At 36.8% G+C, this 19,383-nt stretch overlaps 1 protein-coding gene across 1 annotated transcript in view; it reads right to left on the bottom strand.

Moving 5' to 3' along the window:
- Window positions 1-18,867, bottom strand: part of LOC150095127 (uncharacterized) — a 67,649-nt gene extending 48,782 nt beyond the window's left edge. Inside the window, exon 1 of the mRNA XM_090410909.1 lies at window positions 18,778-18,867. Within this exon, the coding sequence (XP_090267035.1) occupies window positions 18,778-18,780 (3 nt within the window). The 5' untranslated portion in view covers window positions 18,781-18,867. The remainder of the gene's footprint in view (window positions 1-18,777) is intronic.
- Window positions 18,868-19,383: the final 516 nt, after the last annotated feature.

The raw sequence follows: 19,383 nt of genomic DNA, 5'->3' as shown, positions 1-19,383 counted from the left end.
ACATAATGCATAAACGTTTTAGACAAAATAAAATAAAGTGCATATTTTAATCGTCTTCACTGTCTTAAAAAAATAACATTCCGTAGATGTTCTTTATTTATGAGTGGCCGGACATCATCACTTGAAATTTCTTGGACATAATTTTTTATTAAGTTCATAATATGGAGCTATTGCCTCGCAAATTTTCCGGAGCGCTCCATTGAGGAATCATTATCCGTAAAATAACTTCCTAACTTTTTGCCAAGTCCAATCCCTCTGCTAATTTCTTTAAACAGAATTCTTTAATGGAATCATCACAATCAGAATCTTCAGCAGAACTTTCCCCACCATTTCATAAACGTCATTTATTAACTGTACCAGTCTTCATCATTTAAATCTGTTTCCCAATTTTGTTTTCAACCATATCGTAAAAATGCGTGTGACGTTTATTATACGACTTAGCTCGGCATCCACTGGAGGCGGATGCCAAGCTAAGTCTTATTGATTCATTTATATTCAAAGTCGTCGCAACAATTACTGGTTTTTCTCCATTTTTCAACCAATCCAAGATTTTAATTGTTTCTTCAAGAAAAATGAATTTTCTTTTCAATGTTGGTTTTTTCCCTATCGTTGAAGTTTTCGTGGCCATTACTATAAATATAAATTTTTTACATAAAAAAAGCATTACATATTATTTATAAAACTCACCAGAAAATAAAACACTCAGTTTGAGATTAGCACACTTATGATTTTTAATGCGCTTTCCTGGCAGAAATCAAAGACAATTTGCAAAAATAAATGTTTTATAGGGTAAACAATTGATGTACATGGGTATTTCTCCTAACATAAATTCACTACTTACAACTACTTGACAAGACACAATTTAACAAAGATAAAATTTGATTTTTTAAGTCGTGCGGTGAAAATTATATATGAAAAGATAAAAGACTCCATATAAACTACAATTTATAGATGTCATATCAAAACCAGGGTTACTATAATTTGTAGATTGTGTTATATTGAAACCGCGCTGTATAAATACTGCGTTATACGAAGGTTACCTGTATATATAACCTACTCAGCTATGAAATAAGCATGGTGCTTTAATGTCTCTTGTTTTTATTTATTTACATTGCCAAAACGAAGACTTTTAACTTTTTTTTTTTTTTTTGATAAAAAGAAAATAAAATTTGTACTTTCACTAACATAACTACTGTCAAATATGAAAGTAGAGCAGAAGCAGGCAAATAGCCGTAAATATAATAATATTAAAGTAGAGAACTGAGAGGCTTCAATTTGGCATGAAATTTGAAATGGAAGATATGGACACATTCATATCATATAGCCAAATGTAGAAATAAGCTGGAGCTTCAAAAATTTACCAGAGGATGAGAACATATCTTCTTTAAGCTCTCTAGTAAATTTCATCATAATCAAATTCCTGCATATTTACCCTCGAGGGGTATACAGGATATGACAGTAGTACATGAAAAAATTACATCATTACTAACTTCCTATCTACAATTTTCCTCCAAATCAGTCTCTTACTAGTCAAGACTCCAACATTATCAGATCTTATATTTCTATCGTCTAAGGCACTTTGTACCGTATCAATCCACCTATATCTTGGTCTTCCTCTGGGTCATTTTCCTGCCAACCTGGCAGAGAACAATTGTTTGGCTAATCTTTCCTCTCCCATTCTATTTAAGTGACCATATCACCTGAGATTAGCTCTGCTAACGCATTCCTGGATGCTGACAATGTCAAGTTCTTTCCTAAAATCCTCATTTTTAATATGATATTGGAATTGATGCCATCTGTTCACACCTCTAATCTTTCTCAGGACTCTCATATCTGCGGTCTCTAGTCTTTGGCCAAGTGTTTTACTTCTGACCCAGCTCTCAGATCCATAAGTTAAAACTGGTTTGAACACTGTCTTGTATATATACAGCTAATTTAGTGTTCCGACTAATTTCTCTCTTATTCTATATGAATTTCTTCAATTGACTTCCCACCATACCAGCTTTGCTGATTCTGTTGTCTATTTCTATATTTAATTTACCATCTTCAGTAAAAATCATGCCTAAGTAGCTGAAATGTTTTACTTGTTCCACAGGTTCTCCATTCACAACACAGTTGACATTTTCAATGATTCTGCCTATTTTCATTGTCTTTGTCTTTTTATTGCTGACCTTCATACCATATCTATTACAACAGCAATTGAATTTAGCCAGAGAATCTTGCAGACTTGTAGCAGATTTATTTAGAAGTATAACATCATCCGCATAAAAGCAAAGGGCTGACATTAACATCTCCAATTTTGATATCAGGTTTAATACCACTTTCCTTCCTAATGTGATCAATATAGATAATGAATAACAGAGGGGATAATGTACATCCTTGTCTCACACCAGATTTAACATTAAACCATCTTCCTGTACTTCCTTCAATTCTAACTGCTGACTTACAACTCAAATAAAGACTAAGTATTGCTTGATATAATGCCCCATTGACACCATATAACTGCAGTGTATTGAATAGCTTCTCTCTTGGCACCTTGTCATATGCCTTTTCCAAATCGACAAAACTTAAATACAGATCTTTGTTATATTCCCATGCTTTCTCGACTATTTGTCGTAAAGTGAAGATCTGATCCTGACAGCCTCTATTTGGCCTGAATCCAGCTTGTTCTTCACCAAGCTTTTCTTCCACAATTCTTCTCAACCGTTTCTCAAGTATACTTGCATATAGATCTTGCCAGGTACACTTAGTAGGGAAATACCTCTGTAATTCTCACATTCAGTTTTTTTCCCTTTTTATATATGGGTACTATGACAGCTCTACTCCAATCATCGGGAATTCGTCCCTCTGTCCAGGCTTTCTGAACTATGCAGTGCAGCCACTGTAAGATTCTTATACCACCATACTTCAGCATTTCTGGTCGAATATCATCTACTCCAGCTGCCTTTCCACATTTCAAGCCTTTGATGGCTTTTTCTACTTCAAGTATGGATATGTATTCCCGACTGCATGCCTGGTCGGTGTTTTTTATCACTGTGCTGTGATCACTGCTTGTTTCATTTAGCAGTTTTCCAAAGTAATTACTCCATACTTCAAGGATATCTTTTTCTCCTGTTTTCATGTCACCTTTATCATCTCTAACTCCTTTTACAGCACTCTTTCCTCCATTCCTAAGCTTCTTCAACAACCTCCAGAATATTCTGCCACCTTCTTGATATTTATTTTCTATATTCTTGCCAAAGTCCTCCTCCCATGACTTTTGTTCAGCTAGTTTTACACACTGTTTAGCTTTCTTACATTTGTCTCTGTATTCTGTAAGAGTAAAAGCTGACTTATTTGCCAGGAACTTTTGATATGCTTTCTTCTTTTCCTTCACTGCCTCTTTAACTTCCTGTGTCCACCAGGGAGTTCTGATTTTTTTATCCTTGCACACAACCTCACCACATGCTCTCTGGCAGAATCAATCAATGTTTTCTTCAGAGTTTGCCACTGAATCTCCAAGGTTTGATTCCTGTTCTCATATCTTTCATTTTCTTTTCAATAATCTTTCTGTATTTTAGTCTACAGTTCACATCTGAGAGCTGCTCAACTTTTATTCGCTTTAAAACTTTCTTACATGTTATTCTTTTCAATATGAAATCCAGTTCCCCATTCTCATGTGCCCACATTACTCTACTTGAGACTGACTGCCATTCAAGAAGATTAGCCTCGTATTTTGTGTTGAATACTATGGCTACTCCTTCTTTTCCTTGATGGTAATTGCCTGAATATAACATTTTGTATTGCTCAGAACGATCTCACCAGTTTTGGTCTTTTTTGTTTCAGTCACCCCTATTATGTCGATCTGGTACTTATCTAATTCCTCAGCTAGCTCCATTTCTTTGCCATTCAGACTTCTTACGTTGATAGTACCGATCTTTAACTCTGGTGATGTTGAGTTGGGATTTGTTTTCAGATTTGTTCCAGTAGCTGACTTTTCGCTGTTCGCCCTGGTTCCCTGGCGAAAACAACGGGGGCCTTGTTTAACCGGGCGACGCCCCAGCCAGCATGAAATTTTGTCATGTTGTACCATCATTTTTTATTTTGGTTTAACCAATAAGAATACAATTTGGTGGCTAAATCCCAAATTGCCAGCCCATCCTCATTCGTTCAGTATCAAAGCAGATACCCAACAGGGTGCACCACGAGAAGGTGAGGATTGGACATTAGGTCAGAATCCCTGGTTGGTTCTCTGCATTCCTTTAAAGGCTATGTGGAGGTCTCCTCTCAGTTATACAGCATTGACCCTTAAGCACCCCTAGGTGCTTATGCGATTTATTTCATGCCTTATTTCTTTTCTCCCCATCCCAAAAAATTTCTCAATGGAACCAACGATTGTCAAACAAGTGAAACCCATAAATTTTTTTCTTAAGTGTTTAATATTGCACTTATTTCCAAATAAAAAAAATAAAATAAAAATACAGAACTTTTATTTTATATTGTGTAATATAAAGTGTAAATCTGAATTTAATACTCAAAATAAATTCATGATAAATTATGATCTAGGAAAAGAATTTTTCACTAAAATAAAGAGCCAAAGGCTTCACTTTGGCAATGCAAAATTATCTAAATTAAGTACTGGGCTGGCAAATAAGTTTGTTCGGTTTATGCATTAGTATAAGTTTACACCGTTTCGTCTATTGTTATTGTCGCGCTACCGTGCATCGATATTGCGCAGTTGAAAGGCGACATTTCACATAACCTTTTAAAGAATTTTCATTCGGCCTACTTCAGTTGCGTGTAACATATTTTTAGAAATGGAAGGAAATAACGTATATTACCGGCATATTTTGCTTTATTTCAAAAAAGGTAAACGAGCCACAGAGGCCCATAAAAAAAATATGCAGCTTATATGGGGGTGGTGCCTTAATAGAACACACATGCCAAATGCTGTTCTGGAGATTTCAACGTCAGTGATGTGCCTCGCGCCGGTCGCCCGACCGAGGTTGATTCGAGTGTTGTGAAGGATATCATAAACAAAAATCCATCACAAACAGTGGTGGAGATTGCTGCAGTACTGAACATATCCCACACGTGTTGAAAACCATTTGGACAAGCTGGGATATGTTCAAAACTCAATGTTTGAGTGCCGAATGAATTGACTGAGGCCAATATGATTGTTCGCATATCCATCTGCGATTCGCTGCGATGTTGCCAAGAAAACGACCCATTTTTGAAGTGGATGATTACGGGAGATGAAAAATGGGTCATGTACGATATTGTGGTACATAAAAGATCCCGGGGTCACAAGGGCGAACTGCCGCAAACAACCTCGAAAGCGGGATTGCACCCAAAGATCATGCTCTCTGTGTGGTGGGATTACAAAGGTGTTGTTCACTACGAGGTGTTACCGTCAGGCAGAACGAATGATTCAACTATCTATTGCTCACAGTTAATGCAACTGGCATTAACTGTGAGCAATTAGCACAAAAAGCCCTGAATTGGCAAATCGAAAAGGAGTTGTTTTTCACGACAAAGCTAGCACCACACATCATCAACAACCTGGAGTAAATAGTTACATCTTGGCTGGGATGTTTTGCTGCATCCTCCGTATTCACCGGACCTGGTACCTTCCAATTACCACTTATTCTGATCGTTGCAGAATTCTCTGAACGGGAAAACCTTCGCTAATGAGAAGGCTGTCAAAAGACACCCGGATCAGTTTTTCGCCAGTAAATCTCAGGAGTTTTATGAACACGGCATAATGAAGTTGGTGGACAGATGGCAAGAGGTCACTGATAAAGAGGGTCAATATATAACTGACTAGTATGTATTATATATATTAAATAAAATGTGTTTCATTCCACTCTGAAAAACCGAACGAAATCATTTGCCAATCCAATAGATATTAAATCCAACATCATTTCAAAGACGAATACAGAAACTATAACAGGTTCGTGCGAAAATCGACCAGAGAGCTAGCAGGAATACACCACCACCATACTATGAGTTGCCCTAGCTGAACCGTATAGGCGAACGTTGTGAGCCAATAGGAGGCAAATATACGAATGCTCACAGCGTTCGTCATCACCTATACAGTTCGTCTAGGGCAACTCATAGTATGGTGGTAGTGTATTCCTGCTAGCTCCATGGTCAATTTTCACCAGAAACGTTTAGTTTCTGTATTCTGCTTTGAAATGATGTTGGATTTAATAACCACTTAATTTAGGTAATTTTTCAGCCATTTTTGGGAATAGTCTACACCAGGGGTCGGCAACCATATAGCGGGAATACACCACCGCCATACTACGAGTTGCCCTAGCTGAACCGTATAGGCGAACGCTGTGAGCCAATAGGAGGCAAATATACGAATGCTCACAGCGTTCGTCATCACCTATACAGTTCAGCTAGGGCAACGCATAGTATGGTGGTAGTGTATTCCTGCTAGCTCCCTGGTCAATTTTCACCAGAAACGTTTAGTTTCTGTATTCGGCTTTGAAATGATGTTGGATTTAATAACAATTTAATTTAGGTAATTTTTCAGCCTTTTTTGGGAATAGTCTACACCAGGGGTCGGCAACGGTGGCCTGCAGGTTGCATATGGCCCAAACGTGCATTTTTGGCAGCCCATAAAAGGTTGACCATACTTACTTGGCATGTGTTCCCGTATGTTGAATTATTTAAATAATACATTTTATAATATGAATAATAAATTAAAAATAATTTTATACCTATACTTCTTGATATCGGCATGCAACTTGGTGTGAATCATCATGAGCGGGGATAAGAATGGCGACTTCATCCGATGATAACCGAAATTTTGGCGCAGAATAAAGAATGCATTTTTGTTAGAAAATATCCAAAAATTTTATCGATGCTTGCCAAAAAAAAAGCAGGGAGACACACATATTGTGATGCATAATATATATTACATTGTTTTTACGTGATAATAATTTTTCATGATAAAAATTGATAACTCAATTATTTTTTTTCATTTACTATTTTTGCTTAATTAAATGCTTGCGGCCAGATTATTAAAAATAAAAGTTGAACTGTGGCCCGCGAACCTGAAAAGGTTGCCGACCCCTGGTCTACACCCATTTTTTTTTCAATATATATGATTTTTTGGTTTTTCATAAACATTCAGCTTCTAAAAAAAAAAAAACACTTAATGGCCAAAACAAATTTTCTCTAAGATATTGAACTTGGAACAGGTTCACTCATTAACCCTGGAAATTCTTATTTTAAACAATGACCTGTTATCTAATGCCATTTCAGCCATAGTGTAATGCAAAGATTTTGACTATTTATCATCTACATTCCATTTTTTAGATTATTCGATACACACACACACAGTCGGATCTCTTTTTATGCGGTACATATGTTCTACAGATAACCGCATATAAAAAATCACACAAAAAAGACCTAACGTTAAAAAATTAGGGATATGTTCCATAATTTTCTAAAACCACAACCAAAGCAATAAGTCTCGAGGTTAGGGTTGGGTTCGAGGTTATATCGTAGTGTGTAGTGTTTGTGCAAGCTCCTGATAAGATAAGTATTATTTTCAGTTATCGTTGATAAAATTTACTTAATATTGCGTAGTTTTGTTTGCCTTGCGTATTTTAGCGCGTCTGTGTGTTTTTGATGTGTTATAACTTATTATTTGATAAAACACATTGCAATAATTATGGCACCTGTACGAAGGAAAATGGCAGCCAGTAATGATGGTTCGCCATCTTTATCAAAGAACGGTAGTTTAAAAGAAATGAGTCAGTGTACTAGCTGTGAAATGTACGCTTTGCAGAGTGCGGTCGGAGTGTGGATAGATGATAATAAAGGATTGAATGTGTGTAGAAAATGTAGGGAGAATGAGGAATTGAAGTGTATTTCGGATCATGAGTGTGATATTTTTGTCAAACTTCAGAATGAAGAAAATAGCGATATGACAAGAAACGGCAAGGTTGTACATGAGAATTATGAGAGTGTGAATGCAGAAAGTGTGAATGATAGTATTAATGGTTTCTCACAGAATAAAAAAGATGAGATAGATGCATTGAGTGAGATCCCGTTGTTGAATGGTGCGATAGAACGGGCAAAACAGCAGCTAGAGTGCATGAACAAAAGTCGACTGAATGAACCAACCAATAATAAAAGATATGACAGGAAAAATAGGCGTATGAATGTGAACATGAACAAAATGAAGGATAGAGTGCTGTATGGAGACTCGTTAGTACGAGGTGTGTTAGTAGAGGATTTGACAAAATCGTACCAACCTGGCGCGACCATAAAGGATGTAACTGAATCTATTAGAGAGCAAAAGGAAAGGGTGAAAGAAATGATTGTTGTGGCAGGTACGAATGATTTGAAAGGAGATAAAATGGAAATGATAGAAGACCTGAATGAATTGTTTGAGCTAGCAAAAGAAAAGAGTGAGAGAGTTAGAATGATTAGTCTTCTGCCACGGTATGACAGTGAAATGCTTAAAAGGAGGGCCATAATTGTGAATGACTTTATGCGTGGGTTATGTATGACGAGTGGTGTGGAATTTGTGGACGTGTGGAGTGAGTTTGATGGGCGAAAGGATCTATATAAGATGGATGGCTTGCATTTGAATGGTTACGGTGTAAGAAGACTTGAGAAAATGTTGCTGAATGTAGTGGATGTGCAAATTCAGGGAAACTAGATTTGTTAAGGGGGGGGGAGTAGATATACAGTCCTTAGGGAGGCAGTTGAATGTGTGAATGAATATAATATGCTAGAGCAAATACGGACAACAAACCAGAGTGGGATGGTTAGTATAAGGCATCAAGGTAGGGCTGGAGCAAATGGGGTCTTAAATTCATGTACACTAATACTAGGAGTATTAGGAACAAGAAGGAAGAGATTTTGGCCATGGTTGGCACTTCCAGACCACAGGTTATTGGTATTAGTGAAACATGGCTGACTGTAGATGATATAGCTAGTGGGATTGAATGTGATGGATATAGTGTGTTCAGGAATGACAGAGAGAATAAAATGGGGGGAGGAGTATTGTTGATGATAGCTGATGAGCTACAGCCAAGGAGAATAGAAGATGAATTGCAGGATAGAGAAAAGAGCACATTTAAGGCCATTTGGTGTGAGATTTTGGCTAGCAGAACTAAATATACAATTGGGTGCTGCTATAGAACAGGTGATGGAAAAGATGGTGGTGACAGTATGCACAAGCAACTAGAAGAAATGAGTGGAAGGAGGGTGATTATTATGGGAGATTTCAACTATGGTCGCATTGATTGGAGTGAGGAGAGGACACACGGGAGGAAGGAATTGGATTTTATGCGGTTATTAAGGGATAACTATCTGCGACAGCATGTAATGGAAAATACTAGGAGTCAGAGAGTACTTGACCTAGTAATTACATCTGAGGATTTGGCTGTAACAAATATGACCACATTGCCACCAATCGGTGAGAGTGATCATAGGGTCTTGACTTGGGAGGTGGCTAAAGGTGTAGAATTTTCAATTAAGACAGGGTACATGTGGAATTATCGGGCTGGAAAGTATGACAAGCTTAGGAGTTTGATTGGTTCAGTGCCATGGCATGTACAACTGCAAGGACTAGAAGTTGATAGTGCATGGGAGGTAGTTAAGAAGTGCTTGCATGAAGCAATGGCTGACTGTATACCTAGAGTCCGAATAATAAATGAAGTAGGGGTTAAATGGATGAATAACACCATTAAGCTTGAGCAGCAAAAAAAGAAACAACTATGGAGGGAATTTAAGGAGAAAGGTGACCGGCAGGCACATGAACGGTATAAAGCGCAGGCCAGAAGGGCGACGAGTGTGGTAAGAAAAGCAAAAAAGGAGTACGAAAGAACATTGGCCATGCAGGCTAAAGAGAATCCTAAACAGTTTTTTAGATATGTAGCAAGTAAAAGGAAAAATGTACATGGCAGAATGATTTTAAAGAATGCCGATGGTAGGGAGGTAACTGAATCAGTTGAGATAACTGAGTTACTGAGTGAGCACTTTGCAAGAATATATCATCCAGGTGGTGACATTGCTGAAACGAATAAACCAGTAGATTATACGAGAATTGTGGTGAATGAAGTGGAGGCGAGTAGTCTATTGCATAACCTCAATGTCAATACATCTGTGGGATTGGATGGTATACCAGCTTGTGTAGTACGAGAAGCAGCTAAAGAATTGTCAGTACCCTTGACCATTTTGTTTAATTTGAGTCTCGGGTCTGGGTTAATCCGGAGCGGGTGGAAGGAGGGGAAAATAGTTCCACTGCATAAAGGTGGTTCCAAGACTGCTGTTGTAAATTACCGACCGATTAGCATATCAGGAATCATTGTCAAGGTCTTAGAGAAATTAGTCAAGAAAAGAATACAGGATTGGATAGATGAAAATGGGATATTGTATGGGGGATAACATGGTTTTGTGAAGGGTAGATCATGCCTCAGTAACTTGCTCACGTTTTATAACACAGTGACGGCTGAACTGGATAGGGGAAATGGGTTAACAGTGATACTACTGGACCTAGCCAATGCCTTTGACAGGATACCACATGGAACCCTAATCAGTAAACTGGAGCAGATGGGGATAGATATAGGGTTGGTAAGATGGATAGGAGGGTGGTTGAAGGAGAGATACCAGAGAGTGGTTTATTCAGGAGTGGAGTCAAAAAGACGTCGTGACTAGTGGAGTGCCGCAGGGCTCTGTTCTTGGACCACTGCTTTTCAATTTGTTCATCAATGATATTGGAAAGGATTTGAGAGGAAGTGTTCACTTGTTTGGTGATGATGCAAAGTTGGGTAGAGCAATTGTGAGTGCACTTTGGGGTGAAAAGAATAGCAGCAGTATATCGCATTGGTGGAACCGTACTCCAGGAGATTGATGAGGCCAGGGATTTGGGAGTGCTGGTGGATAGGGAGTTGAAGTTTAGGGGGCACATTGCAAAAGTGACTAAAACAGCTCACCAAATCACTTGGCTTATGAAAAATACTTTAACATACAGAGACAAACAAGTTGTTGTTCCTCTGTATCGAGCCTTGATAAGGCCCCATCTGGACTTCTGTGCCCAGTTATGGGAACCAGGGTTTCTTCGTGATGGGGAGGAAGTGGAGAGGGTCCAGAGACGAGTGACCAAGATGATAGCAGGTCTGTGAAATGAACCTTATGAGAATAGGTTGAGGATTTGTGGGTTGCAGAAATTGGACGATAGGCGAAGGAGGGGTGATATGATTGAGACATTCAAATTACTGAAGGGTTTTTATAAGATTGATCCAGAAGATATTTTTGAAAATATGACTGGTGGTGGGAGGACTAGGGGCCATGCATGGAAGCTGGGCAAGAACGTGATCGACAAGGGTGTTAGAGCTAGGTTTTTTACTTGGAGAGTGGTGAATGAGTGGTTAAGCTTCCAGAGTCTGTTGTGGGTGCTACGACCGTGAATGAGTTCAAGGCAAAATATGATAGATACTGTGTGAATGTTGAATAGTTGTTCCAGACATGATGTTAGGGCCTCCCTCGATGAGTCTGTCGACTCCTTGGAGTTTCCCGGAACAATAATAATAATAATAATAATAAAAACCTAAAATTGCATAAAAAAGTTTATAAAAATTCAGGAAAATAAGAATGCCTAAGTTTGTTTTAAAGCTTTATTCATTTAATTTTATTGAAAAGTAACAATTTTTTTTTACATTTTGTCATCAGAATTATTATCGCTATTAGATAATATTCGGCGACGTTTGCGACATCACTTTCATCACCAGAAGAGATAGTCAGCGCATCAAATCCGTATGGTAAAGGCAATGGTTCTTCACAAACAGAATTAGCTTCACCCGTGTTCTGTGCTGCTTTTTTTCTTCTGACAATGTAATCAGTGATTAAACTTTGCGATGATGATTTTACTAATTTTTATACAGCATGCGATATCCAGATATACAGTTCTTCAGCTCATGTTGTAATTTAAAGGCTTGTTCAGAATTTATCTATAGAAAATGATTTTCCAATTTATTGCACGGTTCAAGACCTCAAATTATATTTGCAGTGAGGGGGGACAGGTTTTTCTTCCGCTTCACTATCATTTTCTGGATCTCCGACGATATCTAAAGTTAATTGATATCCAATATCATCATCACTTAAGGCATTGTCTACAAGCAATTCGTCTACATCATTCTGGCTAAATGTATCGAAACCTTCTCCACCAATTTCCTGTGCTAAAGTAATGATTTTGCTGATAATGTAGATATTTGCAACACATCCAGGAAAGCTGCTTTCCAGCAGGCATTTAAAGTTTGTAGTCTTATTTCAGTGATAGCAGATGCAACATGATTTAAGCAGTCCAAAATTGAAAATTTTTTCCAAACGTCAGTTATTGTTAATGATTCATTTTCTAGTTTATCCAATATAAATTGAAAAGTGTGCTTAAAGTAATATTTTTTAAAAGTAGCAATTATGCCATGATCTAATGGCTGAATAATGCTTGTTGTATTGGACGGAAAAAACACTACCTGCACATTTGGATGTTCTAAATGCGGATGACTTTGTGCATTGTCAACAGTTAATAAAACTTTAAAATCGAGAGCTTTTTGCTTCATATATGTTTCCACTTCTGGTACAAAGCAATTATTGAGCCATTCAGTAAATACAGCAGTTGTTACCCAGGCCTTTGTATTAGCCATCCAATGTATCGGTAGCTGTTTTAGATTTTTGCCTTTTAGAGCACGTGATCTTAGAGATCGATTTACTAGGAGGGGTTTCAACATTCGATTTCCTGATGCACTGCTACAAAGTAACAACGTTACTCGATCTTTGCTTGCTTCAAACCCACTTGCTTTTTTCTCAGACTTTGCGATGTAAGTTCGACTAGGCATTTTCTTCCAAAACAATCCTGTCTCGTCAGCGTTAAACACTTGATCGGGACAATATTCACCTTCAATAATTTTGGCTAACTTCTCTTGAAAAAGTTTGGTTGCTCTTTCATCTGCTGCTTCAACCTCGCCTGTAATTATCACATTATGACATGCACTCCTTAAAACCAGGTTAACCATCCTTTGCTAACCAAAAATTCTTTATCAGCCTGGGAAGCAGATGTAGACGGCTCCAATTACTTCATCTGTCCACAAAACCAAAGAGCTTTTTGTTTAATTAAATAACCACGTATAGGAATTCTTCAATCCAAATTACGAGCGCCCGTAATTTTTTTTTTTACGTTTTTTCTAATAAAGCATCTCTTGAGTATGATGATAATTTGACACTTAGTTTTGTGCCAGAAATGACAGATTTTCTTCTTGCGACTTCATTCTTTTTAATTGCTCTTATAGTAGATTCGCCTAAATTAAAATGTTTACCAGTGATCGACTTTCGATAATGAAAAGACAAACACTTACTCACATGCAAAATTGAACTTCATGGACACTCACTGCTTATTTTATGCCAGAATGTGCTGCAACACGCTGTTCATTATGTACAATGGTACATAAGTTTTGAAGTTATGCACCACATAACTTCAAATCCGCATAAAAAGAGACCCAGGTGTATTTATATATATATATAGATTTTGTGGTTTGATGTTTCAGTTGCATTGTTTTCTTTTACAAATTCATTACTATGCTCGTGTTTTTATATGATTAATCAGACCTTTTTTCTGTATCACCCAGATTTTTTTTTGCATATTTTGAATCTGCATATAAATTGTAAAATTTTGAAATATTGCCCTTTTGTTATTCATTGGCAATATTTTAAGAAAAATTATAATACTTCATAATATAAATGACTTTTAAGATTGCAGATATAGACTAAAATACCAAAGAAAGTACCTACTGCAAACGAAGCCATTGTTTGTAGTTGTGCAAAATAAGGGAAAGCTTTTCCCCAACTAGTTGCATTTGTTATGACTCATTCAGCTGAAGCCAAATATTTATTTGAAAAAAAAAAAACATGCAAAATTGGCTGAATACTGAAGCAAAACCATCGAATATATTCAGCACATCCTTATTATAAATTATAATAAGACTAGTACTCCAGGATCGTACGCTTAATTTAACAAACACATGTTAAATTATTAATTAGGCAGATACTATTGCTGTATTTAAAGATAATATGAATTTATTCTCTGCCCATTTTCCACTATTCTTTAGTGGAACTAATTATAATTAAAATTTATATATAATATAATAACTATCTAATTTGACAATAATGAACTTGCTGGTATGTGTGAATAAATATGTACAGAATAAAACTTAAAAAAAAAAAAAAAACTGAAAACACATGTGAGAATGAAGGAGAAGAAAATGGGTATATATATATACACAATATCAGCTCATACATGATGTGTGGAGGGGGATAATTTATGGTGCATGTACTGGTATGACCACATTGGTGATTAGAATATGGTTCACCATCCTGCTGTTTTTTCCCCACATGTACAGTCAAAATGCTGAGTTTCTGACTGTACAAGTGGAGTTGGATTTGATTTGATTTGGATGCTCCAGTTTTTCCTCTTATTAACATAAATCTCAACTTTAACAGATGTTCATTCCACTGTCACCCTAGATAGACATGTATCCTGACAGGTCCCATAATACTAAAGTAACAACTAGCACCAGCACAGTTCATCTTAACTATCCAAATTAAGCCATGATTTTTTCAACCATAACAGTAGCATTTGTATGTTGATATTTTCTGGCAAATTATTATTATTATCCTAACACCCCATGGAGTCAAACTTATTTAGGTCTCTTTTGTCACGCACACAGCTCATCATAACATACCTTAAACACATTCAAATTCTCTGTGAACAGAATGATCTCAGGCAATGCATTCCAATCATTCACAACTCTCTGTAAAAAACCTGGTTCTCACATCCTCTTTATTCAGCTTCTAGGGATGACCTCTTGTTCTCCCCCTAATTTCCCCCATTTTACGAAAAACCTCAATGTCAATCCCATAGCACCCCTTACCAACTTACGTATGTGCTACCATATCATACCTGTTTATCCACTAGACTGAAAATTGAATCGATCCAATCTTTCATGATATTCAGCATTCCAAAGTTCAGAAACTATTTTGGTCAATTGTCTGTGGACCCTCTTCAACATCTGCTCATCCTTTTGAAAACCTAATGACCAAATCTATGCACAGTAGTCCAGTGGCCTAATCAGAGCCTTATACAATGAAGCCAGAATCTCCTCACTTCTACAAGTCAAGTGTCCTCCCTATCATTGCCAAAATTTGTGTTGACCTCACAATTCTGGCAATATGTTCTCTAAATTTTAAATCCTTATTCACCATCACCCACAAGATCTAATTCCTCTAACTCCAACAATATATCCCCACCGAGAGTAAATTCTACACCCCATCTTTGTTTTCCAAAATTTAAAACTTTACATTTGGCAACACTGAACTGGCATCCCAATTCCCACTCACTCTCAAGTCATTTTGTAAGGCCATAACATCTGCTCTACGTCTTTCTACATAGTTCATCCCAACTTTGCATCATCTGCAAGCAACTGTATATCTCCATTCAAATCTCCCTCAATATCATTAACACACAGGTAAACCAGAAATGGTCCTAAAACAGACACGAGGCACACTACTAATGACTTTCATCTTCTGAGATATTGCTCCCCTATACACAACTTAATATCTATCAACACAGCCAATCTCCAATCCAATGCACTAGTCTAATATCCAACCCCATCTATCAAAAGCCTCTGCAAAACAAGTATACTGCTGTGTATCCATGCTACTGTCACCTTATTGTAATAAGTAGATTACTAAAATATGACCTCCCTTAAGAAAATCCATCAAAGATAATACTACTGTTGTCAACCCAATTCTGGATCCTGATTCTCACTAATCTATCCAACACTTTAACCACAACACCTGACATACAGACTGGACCTATAAAGTGGTACAATTTTGCCTTGCTTCCACTCCTTTGGAACTTGATGCAAAGTAACTCATATTAGACAAATATGTCAAGGCAGATGTCGACTCCTTGGCACGTTCCTTCAAAATAGGTGGTGATATATCACCAAGTCCCAGAGCCTTATTAATATCAAGTTTGCTAATTTCCCATGTACCGCTTCCTCACGCAGTCAGTCCCTCCTCCTCATCTGCTGATCTCAAACTATTGATGATGTCACATTCACAAGGATGAAAGACCTTTATGAACTGCTCATTAAATATTTCAACCATCCTCAGCAGCAGTTGTCCTTATAACATTTTCTCCAATCAATGCCATCCTACCATAATCTTTTCCCACCCCTTGCTGGCTACATACGTTAGCTTATGTAGCCAGCAAAAAGTGAGTCGCCCTCTTTGCCTGTTGTTTGGATTCCACATGGAATTGATTATTACTGCTCCTCTTGCATTGCCTCCATAATACCTTCCCCTCCCCCTCAGTATTGCATGCTTAATATCTTAATTCATCTATTTCACAATTACCTTATTTAACCTTCTGACCTCTGGAACACATTTAGACTTGCTTCTAAATTGATGGAAAGGATATCAATGCAGCAATGATCTCCTTTCCATCCAACTCCTCATTCCATGCTACAGCTGTATCCTGTCTCCTCAGTTTAAGTGTTAGAAGAGAAAGTATTCCAAATGCCAGGTATGCAAAATATCAGTAAGGCAATCGGGGAGAGGGGCAATTTTAACTGTCATTATTTTAGCTATTTAATGAGTTTTGCAAAAGGATAGGTTCCTGGAGAGAGAGTGGAAAGAGGTAAGATAGTGATTTTGCATAAAGGTGGTAGCAGAATACAAGTATCAAACTATAGGCCAATTTGTATTTCTTCTGTAGTTGTTAAGATTTTGAAGAAATTGATAGGAATGTGTACCTGTTAATAATTTGGCTGAGGGCAATGTTATTTATGCATGCCAACATGGATCTATTCAAGAGCACCCTTGTTTTAATAATCTGTTCATGTTTTACGATAGAGTAACAAGAGCAGTGGATGAAGGTATGGCAGACACTCATTTTTTTGGGGGGGGGGGTTCAAAGGCATTTGACAGGGTGTCGCATGACAAGTAGGTTTTTAAGATGCAACATATGGGTTTCAATATCATGCTAGTGCACTGGACTGGTAACTGACTTTCTGACAGATATCAGGGTTATATATTGGGGGAGCAGTATCAGGAAATAGTAAAATAGTAAAGTGGATGTCTACAGGATTCAGTACTGGAGCCATTACTGTTAAATCTCCATGTCAATGATAATGTGACAGGACTATAGGGAAATAGATGTTCAGTTGTGAACAGAGAAGGGAAGGATTATTAGTAATAGTGCTATTTTGGCTCTTCAAGAGGATTTCAATAAGGTGGAAGGATGAGTAAATGAAAGATTTGTTTAAGGTTTAAAATTTGGGATCCACAGGTGGGATGCTTCACACTTATTTTGTGGAGTTCTATTGGAAGAAGTGGAGGAAGCAAGGGATCTTGGAGTGATTGTAGATAGAAATTTGAAGTTCAGAGGGTATAGTGCAAAAGGCTGTGAAGAAATATCAGAGCTGCTGAAATATTGAGGACATTGGTCATGAGAGATAAGTCTCATTGTATAAACCTTTGATCAGACTACATCTGGATTTCTGTGCTCAACTGTATAATGTTGATTACGAGGACAGACTTATGGCATACACAGTTCGGTAGAGAGAAAACAAAGGGGGAATATGATTATATGATTAAGAATTTTAAGCTGTTGAAGGATTATTATTGGATTAACACTGAGATTTTTCATATGATAGAACAATAAGAAGGTACAAGGGTCCATCCCTGGAAGATAAAAATAGGAAGTTGGAAGTAAAAGGGGGAGAATTTTTTTTTTTTTTTTTTTTTTTTTTTGTATGGAGTGTGTTAGGAGCATGGAATGCATTGCCTAAAAGGATGGTGAAATTGTAAATGGTGGTTGAGTTTAAGGAGTGGTATGATAGCTCTTGTATTGACTAGTGCTGACCTCCAACAATGCATCTTGTGACTCAAGACTATGGAGGGATCAAGAAAATATCAATAATTATTACCCAATCAGAAAATACATACATACACACGCTTAACTGTATTGTAATTATTCAACAATCAGAAAATTAATTATCTAAGCTATTCTTCTTTCAAGGTTATACGGTGGTCAGCATTCACAGTGAAGAATTTATGAAGACAAAAACACACGTGTCGGAGTAATTACTTTACTTGTAATTAAGAAAACTAATTATGTAGGAATTCGAAACTCCTCACAACTAAACGTTACACACACTTGCCTTTTAACAATCTACACCAATAGTAAATAGAGCACTGGAAAATATATCTTGTCAAATTCAGCTAGACTGAAATCGCATAACATAAAAATATCTTTGATTCTGAAGTAAACGACAACATTCGCGTTATGAATCTCGTTATCTAATACATGTTATAAAAGAGCGCCTTCTCGATTGCCACTTTTGTTTGTAATTTAATACTAAAGAAATGTCTAGAGTTAGCCCTAACGTATCGCCAAGTAAACACAAAAGAACATGGGTATAATACTTTAATCACAAATATATCATTAAAATCATCTTGAGCAATTCAGTAACAAACGCAAATGGAAACACTTTCTGGACATATACATATAAGATGCTAAGACTAATCATTAAAATAGCAAAAAGCAACGGCCATTTCGCGTACAACAGAGTCGTCATTTTACTTCGAAGACCAATCAAAGAAAACCTTAGCAACACAATGCACAACGAAAATTAGCATCTTCACACAGTAAATTCTTACTCATAACAATTTTTAAGAATTATTTTGACATATACAAATGTTTCTTACCATATTTATAGAGAGAGGACTCCCTTTCCTTTATTAGTTTAAATCACAAACAATACGCGCTCCTTCGATAAGAAAACTGTCCTAAATATTAAAACTACCGCTAGGGTGAGTTTACAATAATCAAATCGTAATATCAACATACCATTCAATTGCTAGGTACTGTTATTTTTATTAATATAGATTGTATAAACAGAATACTTGAGCAATGACAATACACAGTAGCACATATTTTCTAGTCTGCTTCCAGCTAAATAAAATAACGCACATCCATATACTTCTAGATATAAAATTCAAGATGAGTCTTTACTTTAATTAAGCCAAAATTTACAATTGCGGCATAAATTACACTAAAAGTTAATGTCGCAGGTGGATTATAAATATTTTCGAATTCTGTATATTCAGCATTTATCCAACCATCGATGAAGTGAAAGATTAAGTGAAGAACTTTGGTTCTAGGATGTGCATGAAGAATACTAGCACACATAATTACAGAACTAGGGACTTAATGCATTATTAAAGAATCATTCTTCTTCTTTCCCACCCCTCCAAATTATGTCAACATTTTATTATAAACAGAGTTTGATGCCTCTTAATATTCTTAGTGAT

Source organism: Typopeltis vanoorti, chromosome 21, assembly GCF_054136105.1.
Source record: "Typopeltis vanoorti isolate ZY-2024b chromosome 21, IOZ_Tvanoo_1.0, whole genome shotgun sequence".
NCBI classification, from domain to species: domain Eukaryota; kingdom Metazoa; phylum Arthropoda; class Arachnida; order Uropygi; family Thelyphonidae; genus Typopeltis; species Typopeltis vanoorti.
Note: the sequence above shows the minus strand (reverse complement) of the source record. Positions and strands in the feature narration are given on the sequence as shown.